Source organism: Bos taurus, chromosome 2, assembly GCF_002263795.3.
Source record: "Bos taurus isolate L1 Dominette 01449 registration number 42190680 breed Hereford chromosome 2, ARS-UCD2.0, whole genome shotgun sequence".
Taxonomy (NCBI): Eukaryota; Metazoa; Chordata; class Mammalia; order Artiodactyla; family Bovidae; genus Bos; species Bos taurus.
Genome location: NC_037329.1, coordinates 104114369 through 104141078, shown reverse-complemented (window position 1 = coordinate 104141078; position 26710 = coordinate 104114369). Strand labels below are relative to the sequence as shown.

Here is a 26710-nt window from a genome sequence, read left to right as displayed (position 1 = left end):
CAAAACTTTAAACAGTCAACTGAAGAATCCAAAAACACACTGCAAAATATTTAACAATGGAATATTATACCCTAGTTAAAAAAAAAAATGAATTTGTTCAGTGTTTACCAACATGGATAAATCTCAAAAACATAAGGTTGAGAAAAAGTAACTTGTGGAATTATATGTACTGCATAATACTATGACATATACTTTTGAGAGCTTCATACAATACTAAATATTATTTACAAATACACTTAAACCAAAGTATAAAATATGCACAGTAATAACTGAAAATTCTGAGGAAAGGAGGGGAGGAAGAGGAAAGAAAAGTGTTAGGAGGAGACACACAGGAGGCCTTAATTTAAGATTTTTTAAGAAAGAAAAGAAATCAAACAAATAGTGTAAAACTTTAGGGCGATATAGCTCTAGACAATGGGAAAACAGCTTTCCATTATATTGTTCTCTGTACTTGCTTCTTTTACAAAGCATTTCGTAATGAAATTTAAAAAACAAGACATAGTATGACACAAAACGCAGTCCTGTTCCCCCCTGCTCACTAACATAAGCCATTGGTAAGAAGAATGCTGCATTATGGGTTAAGGGTGGGATTCTGTGGTTCCTCATCTCTCTCTGCTCTGTTAGCAATTCCAGCTACAACCGCCAGTTGCACATGGAAGGAAGGTCCCAGTTGCTGGGGTTCAGATATCTCCAGCACACCGGTGGGGCGGGTCAGTGAGAGTTCTAGCTGTATCCCACACAAGTATTCATCTTGACGCAAGGTAGTCTTACTTGATGACAGAATCTCAGCCAGGAGAGGGGAGGGAAATTGCATGCAGCATGGAGTGGTACCAGGTTTTGTCTCCTGGCCTTCCAGATTCACTCTGACTCCCATGCAAGGGGCAGAGCCACAAATAATGACTGAAAGCACTGTTACTCTTTAAAACTACACACACAGTACACGGGGCCACAACCCCACTACTTAAGTGTCACGACACTAATTACTATAACCAAGAATGGGGTTAAGAGCATCCTTGTCTTCTTTAAGACATTAGATTAGGGCTTCAGGTTATCAGAATTTGTAAAAAAAAAAAAAAAAACCTCTAGGATGACAGGTGGTAGGTACTAGTTCCAAGTGGAAAAGCTAACACCCAGAAGAAGCACAGAGGTGTCCGGCAGAGCAGTGGATGAAGCAGAGCTTCATGGACTTAGCAAAAGCAGCAGTCAAACCAGGTGGAAAGGGCAGAAATGAGTAACTGTAGTAATAATGATAATAAAAACATATACCGTGTTTACAATACGCCAAGTACTGTTCTAAACACTTTCTTCTTAGAGGTACTATTATTTTCCCCCTTTTGACACAAAGGACGCTGCGGCATCACGTCTTCAAAGTGGCCTCCATCCATTCCTCCTCCCTCTGAACCTAGAGGCTACTCTTGAAAACAGCACGGGAGTCTAGCTCCCACCCCCTTCTCCCCCACTGAACGTGAGCTACCTAAGTGACCTAACAGAAGGCAGTGGAAATGACTTTCTGGGTCTTATAGAGCTAGGTCATAAAAGTCACATAACCAGGTCTCTTAGAATATCCAGTCTTAGAAATTTAGAACCAACTGCTATACTGAGCATCCCAAGCTACACGGAGAGGCCACATGTAAGGGTTCTGGGGGACAGGCCCAACTGAGCACACAGCCACCAGAAGGCAACACTGTCAGCCATGGGACTGAGACATCTCGGATGCATAGGTAGGGCCTCACCGAACCTTGAGATGACTCAGCCCCAGCCACCACTGAGTGCACCCTCACGAGAGGCCTCAGAGAGAACTACCCGTCTCAGACACCCAGTTATCTCACAAAACCACAAGGGATGACTTTTTTTTAACTGTCATTTAAGACATTAAGTTTTGGGAGGGTAGTTTGTAACCAGTAAAAGGTAAATGGAATAGGCACAGGGTAGTTGAAAGACTTAATCAAGATAACAAGGTTAGTAAGTGACATGGCAGAGCAAGGATTCAAACCCAGGTCATCTAGCTATAGCAGTTACATATTTAAACATTACATTGCCTCTTGTTTCGGAAAAGCTGCCATATCCAGTGGAGGAGCCAAAATGAGACAAGAAAAAACATCAGGCTCTAATGGCAGCTGGACTTGCACGTGAGTGTGTATAAGAATAACTCCTCAGATTACCCCAAATACCAAGGGTGGACAACATAAAGAAGCGGGCATCTTGCACTACTAAGTTGAAGCCATAGACAGTTAAACCATGAGTTACAAGCTCAAGACCATTCTGAATCTTACCTGTCGCTGCACAAACATGGTCATCACCTTCTTTGCTAGTTCAAATGGGGATTCTTCACCAGGAAAGGAGTTACTCATGGCCAAGCCCACATCCATACACAGCACCACTGCTGCCTAGAAACGAAGTCCCAGAGAGTGTGTGAGAAAATATTAATGGTCATTAAAAAAATAAAACAAAGGACATGTCCTTTGCTTATTTCACTCATATATTCAGGGGATGCATGATAAAGGGAGGGGAGTTGTTCAATGTAGAGAATGGATGTAAGACATATGAATTTTTACTGTGGAGAAACTTTAAGTAGTCCTGGTATTTCTGAAAGCTACAAAGTATTTCACCTGCCAGGACAGGAGCATGCTCCAAGCAGCTGCTGCTCCTTTGGCCTGAGCCTGAGCATAAACCCATGGGGAGCAGATCCGAAAACAACCTGCAGGCAAGAGCTAAGTCCAGCCCAGCTCAGCCCCGAATCCATCAAACCCAAAATTCAACTGATCTGCAGCCCTACGGCATGAGGACAGATGCTTTTGTTGCAAGCCACTGATTTGGAGTATAGTTTGTCATAAAGCATTTTTGTGGCAATAGGTGACTGTCACAATCTATATATGCTAAAATGATATACTCCGATAATTCGAATCAGTTTGTACACTGAGAATCTAAAATGAAGACTAAGACACCAAATCTATTCTTCTAGGGGACACAGACACCAATGACCCAATATTCCATGACCGAGGTATGCAGTGGGCACTGAGACAGCACATAGGAGGGGCATCTACCCAAGACTAGTGGAAGTGATAGAGGACAGGTAAGGAAGCGGAAAGACTTTCTAGACACGATCCTTGGGTGAACTAAAGGATGAGTAGGAGTAAGTCCTGTGAATGAGGGGAATCGCAGGGAGAGGAAACCAAATAAAGACTCTAGTCATTGGCTAGTAATCATGCACACTGGGGACTAAGGAAATAGGGCAAACATAAACTGAAAGTAAAACGGATACATGTAAAGTCCTACATTTGGCATCCAAAATTTAACTGAATTGGGTTGGAGGAGACCTAAACAAACAGCAGCTCACAATTTCAGGGTGGATTATAAAATGTCACCAGCATGGCATGGCCACAGTAGTAGATTCCCCATATTTACCCTATCCCACCCTCTAAAATATTTTTGGTCCTAAATGGTACGGTAAAAAATATTTTCAATGTTGTAGTAAATTCATGGAAGGAAAAGACAAGTTTAATGTTTTTTTTTTTTTTTTTTAAAAAGACTAGATTAGCAATCTGGAGACCTGGAATCAGTCCCATCTTTTTTACCAAATAGCTACATTCTCAGGCACATCACTTAACTTCACTGCTAATCTGTGGAGGCAGGAAGCAGTTGTTGGACTAAGTGGACTAAATGAGATCTAAAGTCTTTTCCAGAGTTAACATTATCTGACATTGACTGACAGTCTCACCTATGCTTTGTACTGACTGGACCACATTTGACAAACTGAGCAGTTCTGACCATCACATCTTATAAGACTAACTACAACCGAATATGAAATAAGCAGGTTAGAGAAGGATCTGGAGCATTTTTGATGAGAGGAACAGGTGGAAAAAACTGGCTATTTGAACCAGACAAGAAGATTTAGAGGAACCTGACTGTTATCCTCATATAGTTGACAGCTGTGTTACAAAAAAACAGCTCTGCAAGAGAGATAATAGGATTAACAGATGGAAGTTACATGGAAATTGATTTGAGTCCATTATGACCAACCTAGACAGCATATTAAAAAGTAGAGACATTACTTTGCCAACAAAGGTCTGTCTTGTCACAGTTATGGTTTTTCCAGGAGTCATGTATGGATGTGAGAGTTGGACTTAGAGAGTTGGATGTGAGAGTAAAGAAAACTGAGCGCTGAAGAATGATGCTTTTGAACTGTGGTGTTGGAGAAGACTCTTGAGAGTCCCTTAGACTGCAAGGAGATCCAACCAGTCCATTCTGAAGGAGATCAGTCCTGAATATTCATTGGAAGGACTGATGCTGAAGCTGAAACTCCAATACTTTGGCTACCTGATGCGAAGAACTGACTCACTGGAAAAGACCCTGATGCTGGGAAAGATTGAAGGCAGGAGGAGAAAGGGACGATAGAGGATGAGATGGTTGGATGGCATCACCGACTCAATGGACATGAGTTTGAGTAAGCTTTGGGAATTGGTGATGGACAGCAAGGCCTGGTGTGCTGCAGTCCATGGGGTCACAAAGAGTCGGATACGAATGAGCGACTGAACTAAACTGAAGGGAAGAAAAAATGATACCTAGAAGTAATTAGTGAAATTGTTTTCTGAAACAACTATCTCCTGACCCTAGAATTCTTTGAAAAACCTGGGTGAGCTCCTATCAGGGACATTACAGATGATATCTAATTTGGTTACATCTCAGGCAAGGCAAAACTATGGAAAGGAAAGACTATTTAAGTTTTCCCCTAATTTACAAAAAATTAAACATAATGTACTAATATTAAGAGAGCTCCAGGTTATAAATAGCATGTTTGGAGAAATTCCTTTGAGAGCAAAAAAATTTACATCCCATACTTTCAATGCTCTGAGCATAACAATCTTTAAAAAAGTTAAAGAGTCCCCAAATATGCTGCTGTACTTACTTAATATATAAATAAGTTCATAAAGCTACTTTTAAAAAAGAAAACTCTAAAAAAAAGAGGACTAAAGGTCCTTTGCCAGGAATCAGCTATCCAAAAAATGTCAACAAAGGCTTTCACAGTATGGAACTTCTTATCTGAAAGCAGAGAATGGTCTATGTAGTATCTCAAGTTCTTTTCTGACAGCAGGAAGAAAACCAGGAAAAAGAAAGTGAGTGGCATAGTGACCAACCTCCCCCCTCCCCCCCGCCCCGCCCCGCCATTTAAACACTGAAGCAACGAGGGTATTAGAATTTTGCTGTAAGTCCACCTGCCATAAACATCTGCTTTATTAGAGCTGAAAGTTTTCAGCAGCTGAAAGGAATAAAGGAGGTACATGGCGTATGTTCATAACCATTTTAATCAGTTATTTCCCTATGGGGAGGTGAGGGCACTAGGGATCACCTGCTCCAACTCCTATCTTAATCTGTATGCTGCCAAGTCACTTCAGTCGTGTCCAACTCTGTGTGACCCCATAGACGGCAGCCCACCAGGCTCCCCCGTCTCTGGGATTCTCCAGGCAAGAACACTGGAGTGGGCTGCCATTTCCTTCTCCAATCTTATCTGTATACCAGTTGCCTAATAAAGGGCCTAGTTCTTGAGATTACAGATGGATGGATGAATGAACAACTCCTCTGAACACGCCTACCTCTATGATCCCTCAGAGACAAGTACCACTTTCTGCCTATATTGAAAACACTATTTAAAAAATTCATCACCATACGTTATTAACCTGGGTCACTGAGAATCATCGATTCCTAGCAAGAGAAACATTCTCCAGAGCTCTGAGAGCAGAAAGCTTGTGTTTAAATTCGGAGTCTACTGCTTATGGACTGGGTGACCTTGGGGCTAATCACTTTCTTTAAGCTTTGCTTTTCTCAACTGTAAAGGAGAAAAAACGTTTCAACTTCTGGGTTTGTTGTGAAGATTAAGTAAGACAGGAATAAAACCTTTAGACCAGTGCTTCATCAGAGTAAGCTTTCAATAAATGCAAAATATTTGATACTCGATTACTATAGAGGTAATAATAGAACGGGGCTTCCCAGGTGGCTCAGTGATCTCTGGGTTGGTTAGATCCTCTGGAGAAGCAAATGGCAACTGACTCCAGCATTCTTGCCTGGGAAATCCAGGGACAGAGGAGCCTGGCGGGCTACAGTCCATGGGGTTGCAAGAGTCAGACGCGGCTTAGCGACTAAACAACAACAATAAGAATGTTTTACATTTCAAATTATTTCACTTGCAATCCCTCTCTGATGTTTTACGAGACTGTGGGATTGGTGCTTACCATAACTAACGTCCATCCTCACAGATTTTTACAAACCAGATTCAGAAGTAATGGAGGAGGTGGAGGCAGGCTGGAGATGGAGAGGTACCGAGGAGAGGTCGGAGTGGGATGGGGACAGAATGTGGACCGGTGGCGATAAAGTAAGCACGGAAGGACTGAGGAGGCGGCGGGGGTGGGGACTGGGCGAGGCTCCAATTCCCATTTTTCAGACTCCAAATGCCCAGTTTTTCTCACAGCGCATCGCTCGATCAGCCCACCACCGGGAACTCCCCTCCTCACTCCATGGCACCGCCGTGATCCCATGATTCCTGCTGCCGAACCACCTTTTCCGGACCCCAGGCATAGACGTAGGCCCACGCTTAATGGTCTTTCTACCTTATCCCAGGACCGCGCCATGCTGCTGCCCCACAAGCGCCTCGACCGCCTCTTCCGAGCGGGAACCTGCGGCGCCGAAACTCAGTTCCACAGGATTCGGAGCCGGAGTGCCTGGAGTGTTGCGGCAAAAGCGGCTTCCCGCGGAGCCTGAAAGGGGCGGGGAAATTGTGCGTCGAGACTCTGAGCATGCGCGGGTTCACTGCGTTTGTCCCCTGGTTAAGGAACAGTGGACGGAGGAGCGTCGTAGGCTATACAGTCCATGGGGTCGCAAAGAGTTGGACACGACTGAGCGACTTCACTTTCACTTTAAGGAACTTAAGGAAATCTGTCGTGAATATTCATTGGAAGGACTGATGTTGAAGCTGAAACTCCAATACTTTGGCCACCTGATGCGAAGAACTGACTCATTTGAAAAGACACTGATGCTGGGAAAGATTGAAGGCGGGAGGAAAAGGGGACGACAGAGGATGAGATGGTTGGATGGCATCACCGACTCAATGGACATGAGTTTGAGTAAGCTTCGGGAATTGGTGATGGACAGCAAGGCCTGGTGTGCTGCAGTCCATGGGATTGCAAAGAGTTGGACACGACTGAGCGACTGAACTGAACTGAAGGGACTTTGTGGTCTTCGAACTTCCCAAATTTCTAGAATTAGGTAAATAGGAATCTCTTCTCCGAAAGAGTCACTCTCCTTTTCTCACATTGAGAATAACACAGCGTTTTATGTCAGAGATCTGGAGTTAGATTTACTTGTATATGAGCATGAATAAATTATGTTTCTTCTTATAAGAAGGATAAGGAAAGACAGCAGATGCGATGACCTTAGAACCAGTTCCTGAAGGAAAAGTAGTTTCCAGGCAATCAAAAGTGGAAACAGCATTCTTTCTTTAAGAGGAGGTGGGATGTATATAGGCCTGGAGGCATGAACAGCATCTGCTAAAGATCTGCCAATACTTCAGAGTATCCCTGAGCTTCACAGGTGGTGGTAGTGGTACAGAACCTGTCTGCCAGTGCAGGAGATATAAGACTGGCAGGTTCAATTCCGGAGTGGGGAAGATCTCCTGGAGGAGGGCACTGCAACCCACTTTAGTATTCTTGCTTGGAGAATCCCATGGACAGAGGAGCCTGATGGGCTTAGCCCATATAGTCGCAAAAACTAGATAGGACTGAAGTGACTTAGTACATACCTAGTTTGGAAAGGGGGAAGTGAGGTTTAATTCAAGAAGAAGAATCTAGGGATATGTGCTAGAAGTGGCAGCTGTCAATTACGGTGCCTGACAATCTCCCCACCCCCTTTCAAAGGAAACTGTCCAGCCTGCAGCCCCTTTGAGGGAGGCAGGCCCAAGTTGAACCTCACACAGAAAAGGCTATTTTCTGTACCAAATGGCCCACAAGCTGATGGCTGATTGGACAAAGGATCTAGCAACTTGCAAGTGTCTGCCAACCTAGAACATTAAGTCTAATCATCTTGAAAATCAGACTTAAGAAAAACAGATGTGAAGCTGGAAAGATGTGGGGAGGCCATGATGAGGGAGGGATCTTGAGGGAACCCAAATTACGAACAGACTGAAGCCAGGAGAGTCAGATGCTTTTAGACTGTGCTTTTTAGAGTTCAGGAAGTTCACCTAGATGTTGATTCAAGGAATTCTTTTAAGGCTGAAATATTAAAGTATTTTTTGTATGACAGTTAAATAATTACTGGTGACACCATGGTGAAGGAGATCTCTATGCTTTATGTCCATGATTTTATCTTGTGTGTAGCCTCTCTTTCCTTCTCTCTTTTTTCTCATTAGTATTAGAGAGATATGGACCAGTCATATCCATCAGGCTCCACCCAAATTGCGAATTATGAGCAAATAAGTCAAATGATTGTTATTTTAATCCAGTTAAGTTTTACCTGTTACACAACAAGAGATAACTGAAACAGCAGGGATATTTTAAATTCTAGCTGTAGTGTAGACTAAGCTTCCCTTTGGAGTAGTTAACAAAGGCAAGTAAAAAATTTTAACTTGAAATTACAATTTAAGTTGCTGAAATGTATTCGAGTTTGATATTGTTCTGATATTGCTCTGATGAACTACATAAGTGATGAATTTATGAACATTATACAAAATTAAAATGTGCAGGTTTTGTGTTCTGACAGAGGTGTAACGATGTTTATATGGGCAATTGGAAAAATTAGTTTAAAATCTTAACAAAGTACAGATATGAAATAAGTTTATATCCCAGAAAGATGTGAGCAGTGATGTTCCATGTTGATGTGATTTTTAAATGCCATTAAAAAGACATAAAATGCTTGTTAAAAATGATTAAAGAAAACAATGCCAGTGATACAGATTTTATTTAACACTTTTTGAAGCAGATTCAAAGAATCACAAAATAGGACAAAGGCAGGAAGCTTCTATAGGATAGATAATAACCAACAAGGAAGAGGAAAATAGAAAATATCTAATTAGCTGTGGGGCACATAGTAAGCCTTGTTTGGAATGAGAAGGAACAAGGAAATAAGTATAGAGCCCAGAGCTGGCTTGCTGTCTGGGAGCTGGCTGACTACACACACAGTTGGCCCGCCACATCCATGGGTTGGGCAACCACAGGTTCAACCAACTGTGGATCAAGTTCAACCCCTGGTTCGTTTAATTCGATGATGCAGAATCCAGACGTAAAGAACCAACTCTCCTATCATTTTTATACGGGACTTGAGCATCCACGGAATTTGGTCTCCCCAGAGGTCCTAGATCCAATCCCCCACTGATGCTAGGGACAATTGTACTGTGTTTCTGGTCAAGCAGAGCATTTAAAGGGATAAAAAAGTGATCTAAAATTTTGGTTTGCTGGTGTGGGACCTAGGCAGGAGTGGCTCCATCTTGGGCCTAGGAAGTATTTCAACAAGCTTATGTTAGTAATTAAAGAGGAGGAAATTTCTGATTTTGGCCACTAATCTTTTACAACACTGTAAAACTTAAGCCCTGGATGGCCCTCAATGATGCAATGAATCAAGTCATCTAAAATTAATTCTTTTAAAGATTTAGAACCTTGTTTCATTGGAAACCACGGATAATCATAATCCAAGGAGATTTTGCTCCCCCTGGACTTGAACTGAAATGAAGGATGGCAACTTAATGTCAATGGACTAGATGGCTTGGGGGACTTCCTGGTGGTCCAGTGGTCCACTTCTACAACCTAAATGTCCATCGGCAGACGAATGGATAGGAAAGCTGTGGTACATATACACAATGGAATATTATTTAGCCATTAAAAAGAATGCATTTGAATCAGTTCTAATGAGGGGGATGAAACTGGAGCCTATTATACAGAGTGAAGTAAGTCAGAAATAAAAACACCAATACAGTATATTAACGCATATATATGGAATTTAGAAAGATGGTAATGATGACCCTATATGCGAGACAGCAAAAGAGACACATGTAAAGAACAGACTTTTGAACTCTGTGGGAGAAGGCGAGGGTGGGATTATTTGAGAAAATAGCATTGAAACATGTATAATATCATATGTGAAATAGATCGCCAGTCCAAGTTCGATGCATGAGACAGGGTGCTCAGGACTGGTGCACTGGGATGACCCTGAGGGATGGGATGGGGAGGGAGGTGGAAGGGGGTGTTCAGGATGGGGAACACATGTACACCCATGGCTGATTCATGTGAATGTATGGCAAAAACCACCACAATATTGTAAAGTAATTAGCCTCCAGTTAAAATAAATAAAAACAAAACAAACTCTGTGCTTCCAATGCAGGGGGCACAGTTTGATTCCTGGTCAGGGAACTAAAATCCTACATGCTGCGTGCCCCCCCGCCCCGAAAAAAAAACACTTGGCAACATTGGTATTATACTGGATCAAATACAGTTTACTCAGCTCAGTATATTATGCCCACAAAGCAACTGGAAAGCATAATCCTCCTTCCTGATATTTACCAAAGAGATTATGTAACTATGAGCTAACAGAATGTTCAAATATGGCATTTAAATCTCTAATTTCTCCTCTAAAATTCTCTAGGCATTTGCTAACAGCTGAGATGAGATTGCTTTGGGTCTGTTTGGTGAGGTTTTCCTTCCTCTAGTTTAAGACTTTTCCATCTCTCTCTCAGAGCCCTTTTGACATGATTTTATGAACCTATGGGTTCCACTAGCTGGCGAGCTCAACTAGGGTGAGGGCTACATCTACTTCATCTAGGTATCCCTTGTTCCTTACCCTAACCCCACCCTCCTCCATCCCGCAGGGACATCTTACCTTTGTCCTAATCGTGACTGCTTTGGACCTTGCCCACTGGTTTCCTTAACCTCTGAAAAAAACGTGGCAAATAAAGCTGCAACTTCCTAATGTAGGCTCAGGTAAATCTGTGATCTGTGGGAAGAGTCCACCGAAACAGAAGCCTCACAAATTGGTGGCAGATGGGAAGAGTCAAGATGTTAAGGACCCATATTAAGACCATTACACACCTATAAAACAGTCACTACACTCACTCTTTTTCTGAAAACTGTAGTGTTCAATGTTGGAGAGACTCAGAGACAAAGTGAGCAAACGTTAATTAGATTTTATTGTTGTCTTCATTTCAATTGTTTGTATCTCTGCAAAACCACCAGACAGCACCAAAGTTATCTTCAATAATGTTGGACAGAGTTGGGTTTTTTCAAACTAATGATAGTTATTTTTAAAAGGATGGGTTTCCCTCTAAAGGGGGAATTCAGCACCATGCATTAGGCGAATGCCCCTGGCCTTCTGTGGCACAGTGTTACCTGACCCATTGGGTTTGATTCACAGCAGTTCTTTCAACAGCTTCTTCCTGAAACATGAACATGGACACCAGCTCTTCATGTAAGGACCCAAACTTTAAAAATCTGTGTGACCGCATACGATTTTTTTTTTTATTAGAAAGGGATCCCTCAGGAATTTTTTTAAGTTCAGAATGTATTAGTCTGGATTCATCTAGGGTTTATACCCTCAGTGGCCACAAAGATCCAAGCTTCTCAGCAAAGATTGTATTTGTTGATGAACTCCAGAAAATTCTGAGTGAGGTTTGGTCAAACCATCCCAAGCTGGGGCTTCCCAGGTGGTTCAGTGGTAAAGAATCCGCCTGCCAGTGCAGGAGACACAGAAGGCATAGGTTCAGTCCCTGGGTCAGTAAGATCCCCTGGAGGAAATGGCAACTTGCTCCAGTACTCTTGCCTGGAAAATCCCATGGACAGAGGAGCCTGGTGGGCTACGGTCCATAGGGTTGTGGAGTTGGACATGACTGAGCACACACACACACCCAAAGCTGACTCCATCTTCTTTTGCTTAGGGTTACTGACCCTGCTGGGGGTTGTGGAGCGGGGGCGGGGGCGGGGGAATGTCTGACAGATGCAATGCCTCTCTTCCCAGTCCTTCATCTGTACATTACATTAAATATCATCACCCAGTCCATCTTCACTACCTGGAAAAAAGCTATGCTACTATAATTTGTACATGATACAATTGTACTCAGCTATCCACTCTTCCTTTTGAAAACACCTGAAACCATATGGCATTACAGATATTTAATTGCAACACACGAGTTGCTAATATCTGTGTGGTTTATGCATAGTATATGTAGCTAGTATCTATGTATAAGTTCTCTGTGTAAGATTTAGGCTTAAATAAATAAATACATAAATAGAACTGTATTCACAGTTTGGGATCTGAATGTATTTAAATAATTACTGTAAGCCAGAGACTCTTACTTGCCTACCAAAATAGCCATTCTTTCCTTGTCTCTTAAATTAGCAGAATCCAAATATTTAGAATACAGCTGCCCAGTCAAAAGACTACATTTTCCAGCCTCTTTTGCTCATGAGGTCATGTGAGTAAGGCCTGGCCAATGAGATAGAAGAAGTGTTGAAAGGGACTCCTGGGAAACCTCCTTAGCTTAGGGAGAGTGTATGTGCTCTTCTCTGCCCTGTCCTCTGTTCTGTCTGAAACATGGATGGGACGACTGGAGATGTAGTCAGCGCTGGTTGCTGAGGATAAAGGCGATGAGGGTTGGGAAATAAAAAGAAAGCCTGGAACTCTGATGACTTTATCAGTTTCCCTGATGGTCTGCCTCCAGACTTCTTCTGTACAAGAAAGAACAGACTTTTGTCTTGTTTAAACTACTGCTATTTGGACTTCGATTATATTTAAGATATAAATCAAAATCTAAGTGATACACACAAATTCTTACATTCTGCTACACTGTAGCAACCCTGCTTCTTATATGTTTCACTCCATCACTATCTATTATCTTATTAGTGGATTTGGTCTTCCCTGAGCCTCCTTAGTCTCCCTGTCACATTTAGTCACATACTAACCTGGGTTCCAGGCACCAGGAATACCTTCAAGTTCCTGAACTGTTGCACACCTGAACTTCCTTGTCTCAGATAAAGGGTTATCTTAGGGTAAGGAACAAAGAAGAGTTTATCCATTAGATGGACTATTTGGGCACAAATTGCTTTTCCGTTTCCTGCCCTCCCGAAAACCAACAAGATGGTACGACAGATAAGTGTGGGCTAAAATTTTCCAGAAGAACAGTGTATAGTGGGGAGAGAAGGAATAATTTAAACAAGGAGTATTCTGAAACTGGAAGATGATAAACAGGCTACTAAGACCAGAGAATGAAGTAAGTCATTGGGAATTTAGACAGCGGATGTTTCTATCTCCTGGGTGGCATCCTTGTTGGACAGGTTGCCTGAGATGTTGTCTGATTCAAGCAACTCCACAATGCTATAGGGAGAACAGTCTTCCAGACCCAGCTTACTGCATAGCCAACCACAAAAGCCTTTCTCCATGTCCCGGGCAGCTTGCCACCAGGCTTCCCAGGACCATGAGAGCTGGACCACGGCCGCATAGAGGCCCAGGGAAGAGGCCATGGCCATGATGAGCACTGGATAGCAGAGGATGAGGCAGGGGCAACATGAGATCTTGTGCCAGAAGGTCCTCTCCTCGTTGTATACGAGAAAGATGTTGTACCAAGTGATGGTGCCATAGTAGAAAGAGACCACAAAGGAGAGGAGGAAAACCACAGGCAGGCAGACCAACGTCCAGAGGACCACGTGTGGCCCACGGTCTGCTCCCAGCTGGCAGGCCTTTCTGCCTCCAGGTGTTGTTTCCCTTGACGATGCCTTGGGCTTGGTGAGTTCCTGCAGTTCCTTCTCTGTCAACGTGACATGGATGTCTACCATCTGCCCCTTTTTCTTTCCTCGGGTGATGGTCCCAGTTAATGTGACATAGCGGCTGTCCACGGGCACGTTCCACACACCTGCAGGGCACAGAGAGGCAAAAGTCAAGATCAGAAGAACAGACATTTCATCAGGGTTGTCCCCTGAGACTGGAGCCGAGTACAAGAAGGTCCTTTATTCTGGCCCCTGACACCACATGAAGTCAGTGATTTCACAGCAGATTCAGTGAGTCTCCCTCAAGGGAAGGTTTAGTATTCCCATGATCAACCCTCCTGCCAGGGCCCTGCTAAGACTGTGAAGCAGGTTAAGCTTGTTTTTTACTATCTCTACTTCTCTGGGCTTCTATCATGTCTGCAATATGGAAGGGAGTGAGAACTCTACCACAGATACTTCTTCAGCGTGATCGTATTTCTGGTCTGTAAGTGCTGTGAAAATACTGTTCCTGAGTATCGGTTACCGTGTGTGAAGGTGGCACCGTGTATGGGTGCTATACTGATGGGCAGCCCACTCCTCTTCTCTCCTTATTCCTACCTCCATGCCTCTCTGAGAGAGAAATCCGGTCGACGTCCCAGGCTTCATATCCAAGTTCTGTACACACACAGGTACCACACATACACACATGCACACCGCATACACATGCCCCAGCACAGATGCTCCACCAGTACCACCACCACTATCCCCACCACCAGCAGCATCACTCCCACCCCCACCAAACAGCCGCTCTTTGGCGGGCCTGGGAGTGAGGCTGCAGGTAGTGAGTGTAAAACATGCAGCAAAGTCCACGGTCCTTAGTATGTGAAGGCGTTTGGTTGGCAGCTCCCCGAGGCCCTGTGGACGTCTAGCCCCTGGCTGAATGAGGGACAGAATGGGGCTAACTCAAGAGCAAATGTCCCTTCCTCTGAGAGGCTGTGTGGTCTAGCCCTCCACCCCCTTCCCTCACTTGGTCACCTCCCTTCCTGTCATGGAGGTTTACTGTCTTTGGAACCTGTACCACTATTATCTTTTGAAATCATCTTTTGTTTGCTGAGTTGTTTGCTATCTGTCTTCCCCTGACTGGAAGGTAAGTGGCATAAGAGCAGCGACTTGGCTCATCCCATTCACCATGGGCATATGTCTTAGGGATGACCCGTATACACAGACAGATCTACCATGTCCGTCTACTGCTGAATAGTGACATTTAATATAGACGTCCTGCAGTTTCCTTAGCAGCAACAAACATTTTTATAACTGCTTCCTTATGCACATGGGCATGTGGTAGATACTGAGAATTTCTACGACGTAAGCTATGCATATTTTGAATTTAATAGATATTGACATATTTCCCAAAAGCAGATACCTTTTCCACATGAGGTATATGAGAGTATATCCATTTACTCACATTGATGTTAATATCTTTTACCTAATTTTTTGCCATCCATATAGGAAGTGAATATTATATAGTGAAGGAATTTTATAACTCATATGTTATAATTCATGTTTTCCTGATTATTATGAACGTCAACTACATGTATTAAATAGTTAGCCTTGTTAGCTTATATTACTAATTTTTGTGTATAAATTGGTCTCTTCTATTATACCAGGAATTTCAAAAAAAGTAGAGTTCTCCTCCATATTACTTAGAAGAGAACCACAATAAATGCTCAACAAATATTGTTGACTTGTTGGATGAAGACTGCAACATCGTGAGAAGAAATGTATCTGTAAGAAGCAGGTCAGTGACTGAATGCCTGCCTGGCTTCTACAGGATCCTCACTGGGCCTGCTCCCTGTGGCTTTAAGCAGGTGACCCCAGAGAGACTCACCATCATCCATAGGATAGTCTATGAAATCATCTCCCTCCTCCTCTTTAGGCTGATCTCCACCTTCCGATTCCCCAGGCTCCTCATCCAGTGTCTCACTCTCTGACCGGTAGATGATGATAGATTCTGGGCGGGACTCTTTCTTCTTCTTCTTCCTGCGCCCCATGGTGGATTCTCCATCGAGGACCAGAGCAGCTGCCATGGCTTTCCTCAGGGAGTTGTGGTGGGGGCTGGGGAGCTGACTCTGGCCTTCCACCAGTGCTGGCTCTTCCATCCTCGTCTTCAAATCTAGCTGTTCCTTGTCAAGAGTCCAATCTGCCAGAGCAAACTCATGACCCACAACATCACAGAGCTTCTTCCAGGATGCAGCTAATGCAAAGGCGTTCCAGTGACGAGTTGCACTTGAAAGACAGGGAAACAAAGTCATCAACAGGGAATGAATCAGGTGAGATGGAAAGGGGTTTAGGAAATGGTCCTCAACTTGGCAGACGCCTTCCCCTCCATTTATTTCTCACAAAACTTTATTTCGAGAGTAACGGATTTCTTTGGAAGGAATGATGCTAAAGCTGACACTCCAGTACTTTGGCCACCTCATGCGAAGAGTTAACTCATTGGAAAAGACTCTGATTCTGGGAGGGATTGGGGGCAGGAGGAGAAGGGGACAACAGAGGATAAGATGGCTGGATGGCATCACTGACTCAATGGACATGACTCTGGGTGAACTCCGGGAGTTGGTGATGGACAGGGAGGCCTGGCGTGCTGCAATTCATGGGGTTGCAAAGAGTCGGACACGACTGAGCGACTGAACTGAACTGAACTGAATATGGACTTACGTTTACAAGAATGAATCGTGAATAAAATTTTATTTGTGTTGCTATATTTTGAGTTGCATGTATTATGTAAAACCCATCAATCTAGCTGGGGGATGCCAAGTATAAAGAAGTTGGGTGAGGAAGCCTTACAGACAGGTTAAGGACCAATCTTCCTTGCACCATAGATGGAGATTCCTATGGCTGGGACTAGCATTCTAGGCTTCTAGCTATTAAGTCAGACATTACAACTATACTCAAATGGTTGAATGCAACTTTGAGCAAGTGGTGCCACTCAACACTGGCACCACTTCACCAACCATGCCTTCCCTGGTATTCTATAAAGGACACTTGTCTCCTGGTTTCTTGTTAGCCCAAGATCCCAGAATTGTTGGGATCTGTTCTAACACATTTTGGGAGACCACTGGAAAGAATGCACACATTTAACTCTTAACACTTTCTCTCCTCTTCTATTCTTCAGGTAAAAAGTGGGAGAGAGGAGAGTCTATACAACATCTTTTAAAGAAAAAACAGATCGGCCTGTGTTCTTGGTACATGAGTCATAAAGGGGAAAGTAATGTTTTGAGTGCTATTGCTAAAGAGGTGCCAGTTAGCAAGTATCCAGCTAGTGGCACTTAAAAAATTCTTCTTAACAAAATTGTTATTACACGGGGTTGGTGCAAAAGTAATTGAGGTTCAAAAGTAATTGTGGTTGACTTATGCAGGAGGTGCAAGAGATGCGGGTTTGATCCCTGGGTCAGGAAGATCCCCTGGAGAAAGGAATGGCAACCCATTCCAGGATTCTTGCCTAGAGAATTCCACGGACAGAGGAGTCTGGCAAGCTACGGTCCATGGGATCGCAAAGAGTCGGACATGACTGAGCGACTATCACTTTCACTTTTTTTGCACCAACCACACTTACTTTTTAACCTCTATTACTTTTGCACCAACAATTACTATTGCACCAACCTCAATTGATTTTGCATCAACTGCAATTACTATTACTTTTCTACCAATCACAATTACTTTTGAACTGCACTTACTTTTGCACCAACCACAATTACTTTTGCATTTTCAATCACTTTGGCACCAACCGCAATTATTTTTGTAAACTAATATTATGGAAAGTTTCAAATATGTAAAAGGAGAAGATTTTTATTAGGGAAAGTGGCAAACCTTTACAGAAGCAAAGAGAATAATTTGAATGAACCCTCACTGTACCTCTCACCCAATTTTAACAATAAACAAAATACCAGTAGCCAATTTTGTTTCATTTCCTCCTATTATTTAAAAGCAAACATTAGACATCATTTCAGGAGTCACCACAGACGGGCTTAAGTCCTTGGGTCAGAAAGATCCCCAGGAGTAGGAAATGGCAACTCACTCGATTATTTTTGCCTAGAAGATTCCATGGACGGAGGATCATGGTGGACTACAGTCCACGGGGCCACAAAGAGTCAGATAACGACTGAGTAACTGAACACACACACGATATTGTGATTATCTTTTCTCAAAAAGAGAGTTCTTATACATAAGAGATATATGCTGAAACAATTACATCTGTTGGATCATCGAAAAAGCAAGAGAGTTCCAGGAAAACATCTACGTCTGCTTTATTGACTATGCTAAAGCCTTTGACTGTGTGGATCACAATAAACTGTGGAAAATTCTTAAAGAGATGGGAATACCAGACTACCTGATCTGCCTCCTGAGAAACCTGTATGCAGGTCAAGAAGCAACAGTTAGAACTGGACACTGGACAACAGACTGGTTCCAAATCAAGAAAGGAGTACATCAAGGCTGTATATTGTCACCCTGATTATTTAACTTACATGCAGAGCACATCATATGAAATGCCGGGCTGGATGAAGCACAAGCTGGAATCAAGATTGCTGGGAGAAATCTCAATAACCTCAGATATGCAGATGACACCACCCTTATGGTTAAAACAAAGAAGAATTAAAGAGCCTCTTGATGAAAGTGAAAGAAGAGAGTGAAAAAGTTGGCTTAAAACTCAACATTCAGAAAACTAAGATCATGGCATCCAGTCCCATCACTTCATGGCAAACAGAAGGAGAGACAATGGAAAAAGTGAAAGACTTTATTTTTTTGGGCTCCAAAATCACTGCAGATAGTGACTGCAGCCATGAAATAAAAGACGCTTGCTCCTTGGAAGAAAAGCTATGACCAACGTAGACAGCATATTAAAAAGCAGAGACATTACTTTGCCAACAAAGGTCCATCTAGTCAAAGCTATGGTTTTTCCAGTAGTCACGTATGGATGTGAGAGTTGAGTTATAAAGAAAGCTGAGCACTCAAGAATTGATGCTTTTAAACTGTTGGAGAAGACTGTTGAGAGTCCCTTGGATTGCAAGGAGATCCAACCAGTCAATCTTAAAGGAAATCAGTCCTGAATATTCATTGGAAGACTGATGCTGATGCTGAAACTCTAATACTTTGGTCACCTAATTCGAAGAACTGACTCATTTGAAAAGACCCTGATGCTGGGAAAGATTGAAGGTGGGAGAAGAAGGGGATGACAGAGGATGAGATGGTTGGATGGCATCACTGACTCGATAGCCATGAGTTTGAGTAAGCTCCAGGAGTTGGTGATGGACAGGGAGGCCTGGCGTGCTGCAGTCCATAGGGTCGCAAAGAGTTGGACACAACTGAGCAACTGAACTGAACTGAAGATATATAGCAGGAAAAAAATTCTCTTTTTCCAAGGTTTCAAATAATAGAATTAAGAGAAGAGACAGGACTCTGCTCTTTTTCCTGCATGGTAGGCTTCACCCATCCACCACCACCCCTAGTCCAAAGATTATGAATGAATGTGATACTGCAGACTGTTAACCTCAATCCACCATAAGCTCTGAATCCTCAGTTATTCTGAGGTAGGTGGAATAGGTTTTAAAGTATATACTACTCAAACTCTGGAACTTAATGCATAAACTACTGATTTTAAGCCATATTTGAAAGAAATTCTCCAAGTAATTCTTAACTGCATCCACAACTTTGTCCCATCTTCATTGTTACCACTGTGGTCTATGAGGCCATCATCTCTTACTATGGTTCTAAAAATGTTCCTTATCTTCTGGCTTCTATTCTTGCTGTCTTGCAATCAATTCTCCACTTAGCAGTTAGAAAGGTCTGTTAAAAACATACATAAAAGCAGGCCATTTTCTGTTTAAAATCCCTCCAGTGACTTCCCATTGGTATAAAATGAAATTTAAACTTGTCCTGTGGCCTAAAGGATCTGGACAGGATCTGGCTCCTCCCTGTCCTGCCATCCTAGCCTACACCATCTCCTTCACATATTCCTCCAATGCTTCCATCACTCTAGCTGCCTATGTACTCCTCCAGAGGTTTATTAAAAGAAAACCAATAGCTCTGAAGCAGTCAGTAAACAACCAAAGACTCACAAGACCACAAAATGAACTTCTTTACCCAGGCACAGTGCCTTTGTTGGGCTGGGGCATCAGCACACACCTGGTCATTACTCCCATCCAATCAGTCAGTCACTTGGTCACTAACCCCACCTCCACAGTGGTGGAACACTGGTGCTTCATGGACTTCTTACCATTGGGCATGATTTTCCTGGAGTCTGTTTATAATTCTTTGCTGCCAGGTAGTCACTGAAGCAGACCTGATCCAGTGCTTTCTCTAAATCCATCCAGATCCTCAGCAGAACTTCTGGACTTGGTGGGTGGGAGAGGCCACGAAGCTTTGAAGGCTCTGCTCTTAGATTAATTGCAGGGAAGCAAGTAACATACATGGATGAAATGTGGGTGGAAAAAAGCTAATAAGTGCCAATGATACCAAGACTTAGCATCTGGACACAAGGAGTGGTGGGGGCTATGGAAAATATAAGAGCTCAGGTCTCATCTGAAATAAGAAGTTACTGTTCTCTTTTTCCCACCAAGCCCAGTATTCAGCCAACTGCTTTCACAGACAAATTCAGGCCCATTTAGTAGGGGTTGTCTGAAACTGCATGTGGAAGTTCGTGATTTTAATTGTTGCAATTAGTCTAAATTTAAATAAATTACCATGGGGACAAACAACCAAAACAAATCATAAACAGGGTGCCATTCTGCCATCTCTGATTTATAAAGCTTTCAAATTAGGGTGCTCTGCTCCACTGGTTTAATTGAGTACAATCAGGAATTGAGTTTTTGTACCTTCACTGAAATTAACACATCTTCTTTCTCCAAGGAACCTGAACTGGGGCCAGGTGGGTAAAGGATCATCATTTTCAAGTTCATTTACGACTGTTCCTTATTGGAAAAGATCCTGATGCTGGGAAACATTGAAGGCAAAAGAAGAGGGTGGTAAAAGATGAGATGGTTGGATAGCATCACCAATTCAATGGACATGAACTTGGGCAAACTCTGGGACACAGTGAGGGACAGGGAGACCTGGCACGCTACAGTCCGTGGGATGGCAGAGTGAGACACGACTTAGCCACTGAACAACAAAAACAACAGTGAACTGTGCCTTGCTCCAGCCCTGCTGTTCTTCCAGTTTTCTTACCTGTGGCTCTGTCACTCGAAGAGATAAGAGTCCTCTGTCTGGGGTGACCAAACTCTCTGCTTAGCATCTTGGCTTAACACCATTAGATGTAGTAGGCCAACTAAGAGATGAAATGCTTGCCATTTCACCACTGAGAATGACTAGTAGACCCTCTCAGAGAGATACTCTCACAAATGTAAAAATGGAAGGAAATTTGGTTCAGATGAGTGTCAAGTGATTGCAAAATGATGGAGAAGCAACTTAGAACGCCTAGTCTCCCCCCGTTGCTGTGATTGGCTGTGAGCACAGTTAGGCTATAGCCTTTTCCTCTGTGGTCCTTAAGCAGCACTTCTCTTGTCTCCTGGTCCTGGAAGGCTTTCACACTGAGGCTAGTTCATCACCTGAGGAGCATCTGTCTATAGAGGAAATAGCTCCTGGTAATGAAGCTAGTTGGTTATAAGCAGCCTGAGCATCTTTTTACTGTAAGAGCTATAAGATAAGATCTTTACTGTCTGATCTTTCATTTGCTTATTGTTTTACTTCTTATGGCACACATGCCCCTTCCATCCTCAACTCCCAACTTATCCTAAAACATAAACTCTATCAGTTCAGCACACCTAACTGTCTTGTCCACTGTACTGTATCTTTCATATCTAGAATAGTATCTGGCACATGAAAGGTGTTCTATAAATATCGGATGAATATTGTGAACTGGCTTCCATAGTGGCTCAGATGTAAAGGATCTGCCTGCAATGCAGGACACTCAGGTTCAATCCTTGGGTTGGGAAGACCGCCTGGAGAAGGAAATGGATACCCACTCCAGTATTCTTGCCTGGAGAATTCCATAGACAGAGAAGCCTGGTGGCTACAGTCCATGGAGTCACAAAAAGTCGGACGTGACCTGAGCAACTAACACATTTTAAGAATCTTACTTATATAAGTTGGCTCTGGATTGCTTTTACATCAAGGCAGGGCAGAGCTAGATATGCCCCACTGATACTCCTTCAGCACTGAGATTCTGTCTCCGTGTTGAGAATCCCACAGGCCCCTGTCAGTCTGAGCCAGCAGCTGCTTTGTGGAGGGGAGAAAATGAAGATACTAGGCAGATGGGGTCGGGGGGGAGTGGGAAGATGGGTGAGCAGCAAGAGAATCTCAGAAGATGAACCGAGGGAGTGCTAATGGGCTATGACAAAGCGGGAGGGTGGGAGGATCATGGCCACACTGATGCCTTTTCCCCCAGGACAAAGTGGGCAGCGTTGCAGAGCACCAGGCGGTCTTTGATTCAGCCAAAAGAGCAGTCATTGCAGCAGGGCGTGGATGCCCTGAAAAAAGAGGGCTCAATCTGGAAACAAAGAGCTTCCCAAAGGCAGAGCTGTTGCTGGGTCTCCAGGCCTGTTGGGGGTTTGCGGACATTCAGACACTGATTGAAGTCAGAGGCAGGGGCAGAGAGGACAGGTCTTTTTTAATTTAACTTCCCAAAGTGAAATCTATCTAGAAACACTTGATCATGGAACAAAGGAATTATTTTTATGGGTTTTATTTTAGTTTATTTATTTTTGCTACTTTCTTTTTTTAATTAAAGGATAATTGCTTTACAGAATTTTGTGGTTCTCTGTCAAACATCAATAAGAATCAGCCATAGGTACACACATATCTCTCTCTCCTGAACCTCACTCCTATCTCCATCCCCAACCCACCCCTCTAGTTTGTTACAGAGCCCCCAGTTTGAGTTCCCCATACAGCAAATTCCCATTGGCTATCTGTTTTACATATGGTAGTGTAAGTTTCCATGTTACAGGTCTTTTTAAAAAAAGACCTCTCAAAAAGATTTCACATCTCCCTAAATCATAGGCTGTCTTTGGACTGTGAAAAAGAGCTTTCTGTCTGCTCATAGTGCAACTTCCTTGAGCCTGCAAAATGGCTTCTGGTCATCCTCAGCAAGCAAAATTGGCTTGAAGCCTGTCCAGTCAGTCATCTTTTCACTGGAGGACCGCAGAATGCCTCTCTGAGGCCACTGAGCCACCACACACACAGTGGCTGCAGTACTGCCAGGTCCATGCGGAACCACCCTGGTGGAGCTCCGTGAATCCACAAGTCCAGGCCAGGTCACAAACCACATTTCATCAGATCTTCAATCAAAGTATCATTGAAAGAAATTTAAAGTGCTCCTTCCTCCGGAGAAAGAAGGCCTCAAATTTTCTGCAATAAGAAACCTCTCAGAACTGAGAGGTGACCAGTAGAAGTGATCCCTTCATAAACTAATCAGCAAATGAGAAGCGGAAGAGGTATCTTCCCTTCTTTAAGGCGCATACTTGGAATCTGTCAGCAACAAAGATAGGGAGTAAGTTCTTCTCAAAAGAGGTCAGAGGAGGGCAGGGGGATGGAGGAACAGGGAGGCAGCGATGTCTGATTCCACTCTCAACCAGATCCATTTCCAATTCACTCTGAATAATTCGGTGGTGGACCCAACAAAAGAATGATGGCATTTGTTTGCTTTTACATTACTTCAATACCTTGCAGGGAGAAATACAGTATTCTTGTTAGGGGAACCACTGACTGAAACTGCCCATCCTGGCCAGGCACAATAGTAACCACTTACATGAGTTACCTTACAACAGGAGGTCCTGGTAAGGAACATGGAACTAACAAGCTAATTTTGGGAAAGGTCAAAAGGAGAGAGGAGATGCCAGGCAACATGTCTTACCAACTTCCCAGATTCCTTCTTGCTGGAATCCATCTTGGCTGAGTGATGCGCAAGCCACCAGGAAGGACCCTGAACCAGAATGACTGGCCAAAGACAACCCAGAAACCAACCCTGTTACCATAAAACCCAAGACTGACAGCCACTTGGCAGAGTAGTTCTCCTGGGTTCCCTTACCCTGCAGCTACCCCCACCCCCAAGCCCGGATGTCCCCTACCAATAAAGTCTCTTGCTTTGTCAGCATGTGTGTCTCCTTGGACAATACTTTTGTGAGTGTTAGACAAGAGTCCACTCTCAAGCCCTGGAGGGTCCCCCTTCCTACAGACTTAGAAATAGCATCCTGCATGGACGATTAGGATCACAGCACCTGTCATAGTCCCTAGATCTGCCACTTTCTTAGGCAAAGTCTCCTGAGGCTAGTGTAATTGCACTCTGGTGGGCAGACAGCACAAAGCAAGATGGAGAATTTGAATAGCGAATTACTGTTAATGGGCACCAAAATGCGGGTGATAAATCTCCACCATCCTCAATAGGCGAGCTCGCCTGCATAAGAAATGAACTAGAGGGTAGGATCTCAAACACACACCTACAGACGCCTTCTTGCAGGAAGCATACATCTTTCAAAAAAAAAGATCTTTTGGACTCATCAATTTTATGCAGCCCAGCTGAAATGGATCAAACCTCAAATCAAACCTCAAAGAGTCCTTCTTCCCTTCATTCCTGGGTGAGGAGAGGTAGATAAGGTGGAGGTGGGATTGTGTCTTTTAAAAATCATTTATTATCTTGGTCTCTGGATAATTACCATTGTATTCCGCCCCCTCCACCTTTTGTTTCCATCCCTTCCAGAGGATGAAGCAAGATTTTCTCCCCCTCGGCTAAGGCTGCCCCTTTCCTTTCCAGCCAGCTGCACAAAGCAACTGGAGCCAGAGCATCGCTCTCGACACCACGCCCTCCGCGGGAGGGCGGAGCAAGGCTCCCGAGCTGCAGCCTCTTTTCCCAGACGCATTGGAGATTTAATTTTAATTAAAACCGTGAGAGGTATACCACTGAGCATTAAATTTTTCAAAATAGAGCACAGCGCCACTTTTTGTCTTCTTCCCTTCCCCAACAGCATCGAAATAAAACACACACACAAGGAACAAGGAGTCTCACCTACATGTGCTGCGGACCCGGGCAGGCGGAGAGCGCTGAGCGTCAGGATGCAGCCGCTGAGGAACGGTTCTGCACTGGAGAGACACAGAGCCGCTGCGGCGGGCGTGCCGGGTTGGTGATTGGGATGGGGCGCGATGACGGAGAGGGGCGGGGCGAAGGAGAGGGGGCGGGGCGACGCAGGCGTGACCTTGGTGGCTTAGCTTGCCCTGCCCTCCATTGCTCAAACGCGTTATGGCCGTGAATTCTTGGGTTAAGGGCAAAAGCTGCTTAGCAGCAGGCTTGCTGCAGCACCAGGTGGCCATCGTCACCGGTGGGGGCACGGGCATCGGGAAGGCCATCGTGAACGAGCTCCTGCATCTGGGTGCGTGAACAGGTCCCTGGGCTAGGGTATCTTGAGGAAGGGGTCCTCAGAGGTTGGTTTAACCGGGAGCGGGGTGGGGGGGCGGGGAGCCAGCGGGTGGTACCCGGGCTTAGGAGAGCGTTGCGTTGCAAAGGAAAGGAAGTGTAGCTGTGGGTGAAATTAACCGCGAGCGCGAGTGGGGAGAGGAGAGTTCTTTCTAAAAAGTCATGGACAAGCATTGGATGGACTATTTGTAAACTAAAGGGAAATTTTCGAGCCGAAGATACAGTGCCCGATGTGGGGATTAAGGAAACGTGTGGAAGCTTGCTATGGACTTAATTATGAAACCTTTATCATTATTAATATGTAATTATGGAATCGTTATGGTCAATTAATTATTCATATGGAATTGGTTATGTATTTTGAATTAATTCTAGGGAATTTCCTGGCGGTCCAGTGGTTAGGACTCAGCGCTTTCACTGCAGTGGGAACTAATATCCCACTCCCGCAAGCCATGCATCTGTGGCCAAAAAAACCCCCTGTTTTTTCATTCTGTTTATTGCCTGAGGAATGATTACGAAATATGGAAAGACTACTGGAAAAGTTTTTATTTAACATGTGGAGAGGCTCCTATCATATAATCTTGAATCTCTTAATATTTACCTTGACTTCAGAGTTAAGTAGGTAGTAATGACCATGAAGTTTCACCAGGGTCAGATTACGAAATGCTAATCCTCCTTTTTTTTCTTATTAAGATGTATTTTTTCATTTTTTTTAAGCATACTTTTTTTTAAGTTCATATTATGTGCTGAGCTTAACTTGACTTGGGTGAAGGGAGGACTTTGTGAGTACAAAAAGAGGAAAGAAACCACAAAAGAGAAAATAAATAAATATGAAAATGTAAATCCTCATTGAATTAAAAAATATACATGAATAAAATTTGAAGGTACATGAAGAAAAACATTTGCAATATGCACAAATTTACTGTATAAAGAGATCTCATAAATAAGGGACACACTGGTAGAAAAATAGGCTTATGATAATGGGCCAAGCATTTTAAAGAAAGAACTAAAAAAAGGCAGTGAGTGCAAGAAGAAACAGTCAATTTTGGGGCAATGAAATGCAAAATATAGCAATAAAAAGGTTCATTGTTTTTCTAACAAAATTTTAAAACATTAGGGAAAATGAAAATGTTGATGACAGAGAGGACAGGCAAGAATGTAAAATATTGCAAGCTTTCTAGAGGTCAGCTTAGGGGAAAAAATCCAAACATGTTAACAGTGTTCGTGCTGTGTGACCTAGTAATTCCTCTATCAGGAATTCATTCTTTGGAAATAATCAGGGACAAGCACATATATGTGTAGAAGAGTGTAATGTTCAGTAGTGAGATGTGATAAGGGGAATGAATAAATCAGTAACACTGAAATATGCTGCTATTTAAATACCTTGCTACTGAAGAATGTATGTTGTCAAATGCATACCATATAATTTAAAAAGTAGGATTCTAAACAAAATATAGCATTCCAATTTAATTGTTAATGAAAGATGTATATGCAGGAAAGACTGGAAAGAAGTTTACAACATTGTTTATCAGCAACTGCCGTT

General features: G+C 43.3%; 3 protein-coding genes across 8 annotated transcripts in view; 1 reads left to right on the top strand and 2 right to left on the bottom strand.

The window, feature by feature from the left end:
• Nucleotides 1-6773, bottom strand: part of XRCC5 (X-ray repair cross complementing 5) — an 86667-nt gene extending 79894 nt beyond the window's left edge. The window contains exons 1-2 of one of the 3 annotated variants that reach the window (XM_059875096.1): nt 6603-6773; nt 2274-2387 (exon numbers count right to left, since the gene is read on the bottom strand). In XM_059875096.1, coding sequence (XP_059731079.1) covers nt 2274-2387; nt 6603-6623 — 135 coding nt within the window. In that variant the 5' untranslated portion in view covers nt 6624-6773. 3 annotated transcript variants of the gene reach the window in all.
• Nucleotides 6774-11138: 4365 nt separating this feature from the next.
• Nucleotides 11139-26710, bottom strand: part of TMEM169 (transmembrane protein 169) — a 62760-nt gene continuing 47188 nt past the window's right edge. Inside the window, exons 1-3 of one of the 4 annotated variants that reach the window (XM_024978070.2) lie at nt 19984-24895; nt 15598-15995; nt 11139-13876 (exon numbers count right to left, since the gene is read on the bottom strand). In XM_024978070.2, the coding sequence (XP_024833838.1) occupies nt 13254-13876; nt 15598-15868 (894 nt within the window). In that variant the 5' untranslated portion in view covers nt 15869-15995; nt 19984-24895 and the 3' untranslated portion in view covers nt 11139-13253. Of the gene's footprint in view, nt 13877-15597; nt 15996-19983; nt 24896-26710 lie in introns of those variants that run through there. The other 3 variants (XM_005202788.4, XM_005202789.4, NM_001038690.2) reach the window with 3 other exon arrangements.
• Nucleotides 24981-26710, top strand: part of PECR (peroxisomal trans-2-enoyl-CoA reductase) — a 48025-nt gene continuing 46295 nt past the window's right edge. The window contains exon 1 of the mRNA XM_002685568.7: nt 24981-25126. Within this exon, the coding sequence (XP_002685614.3) occupies nt 24997-25126 (130 nt within the window). The 5' untranslated portion in view covers nt 24981-24996. The remainder of the gene's footprint in view (nt 25127-26710) is intronic.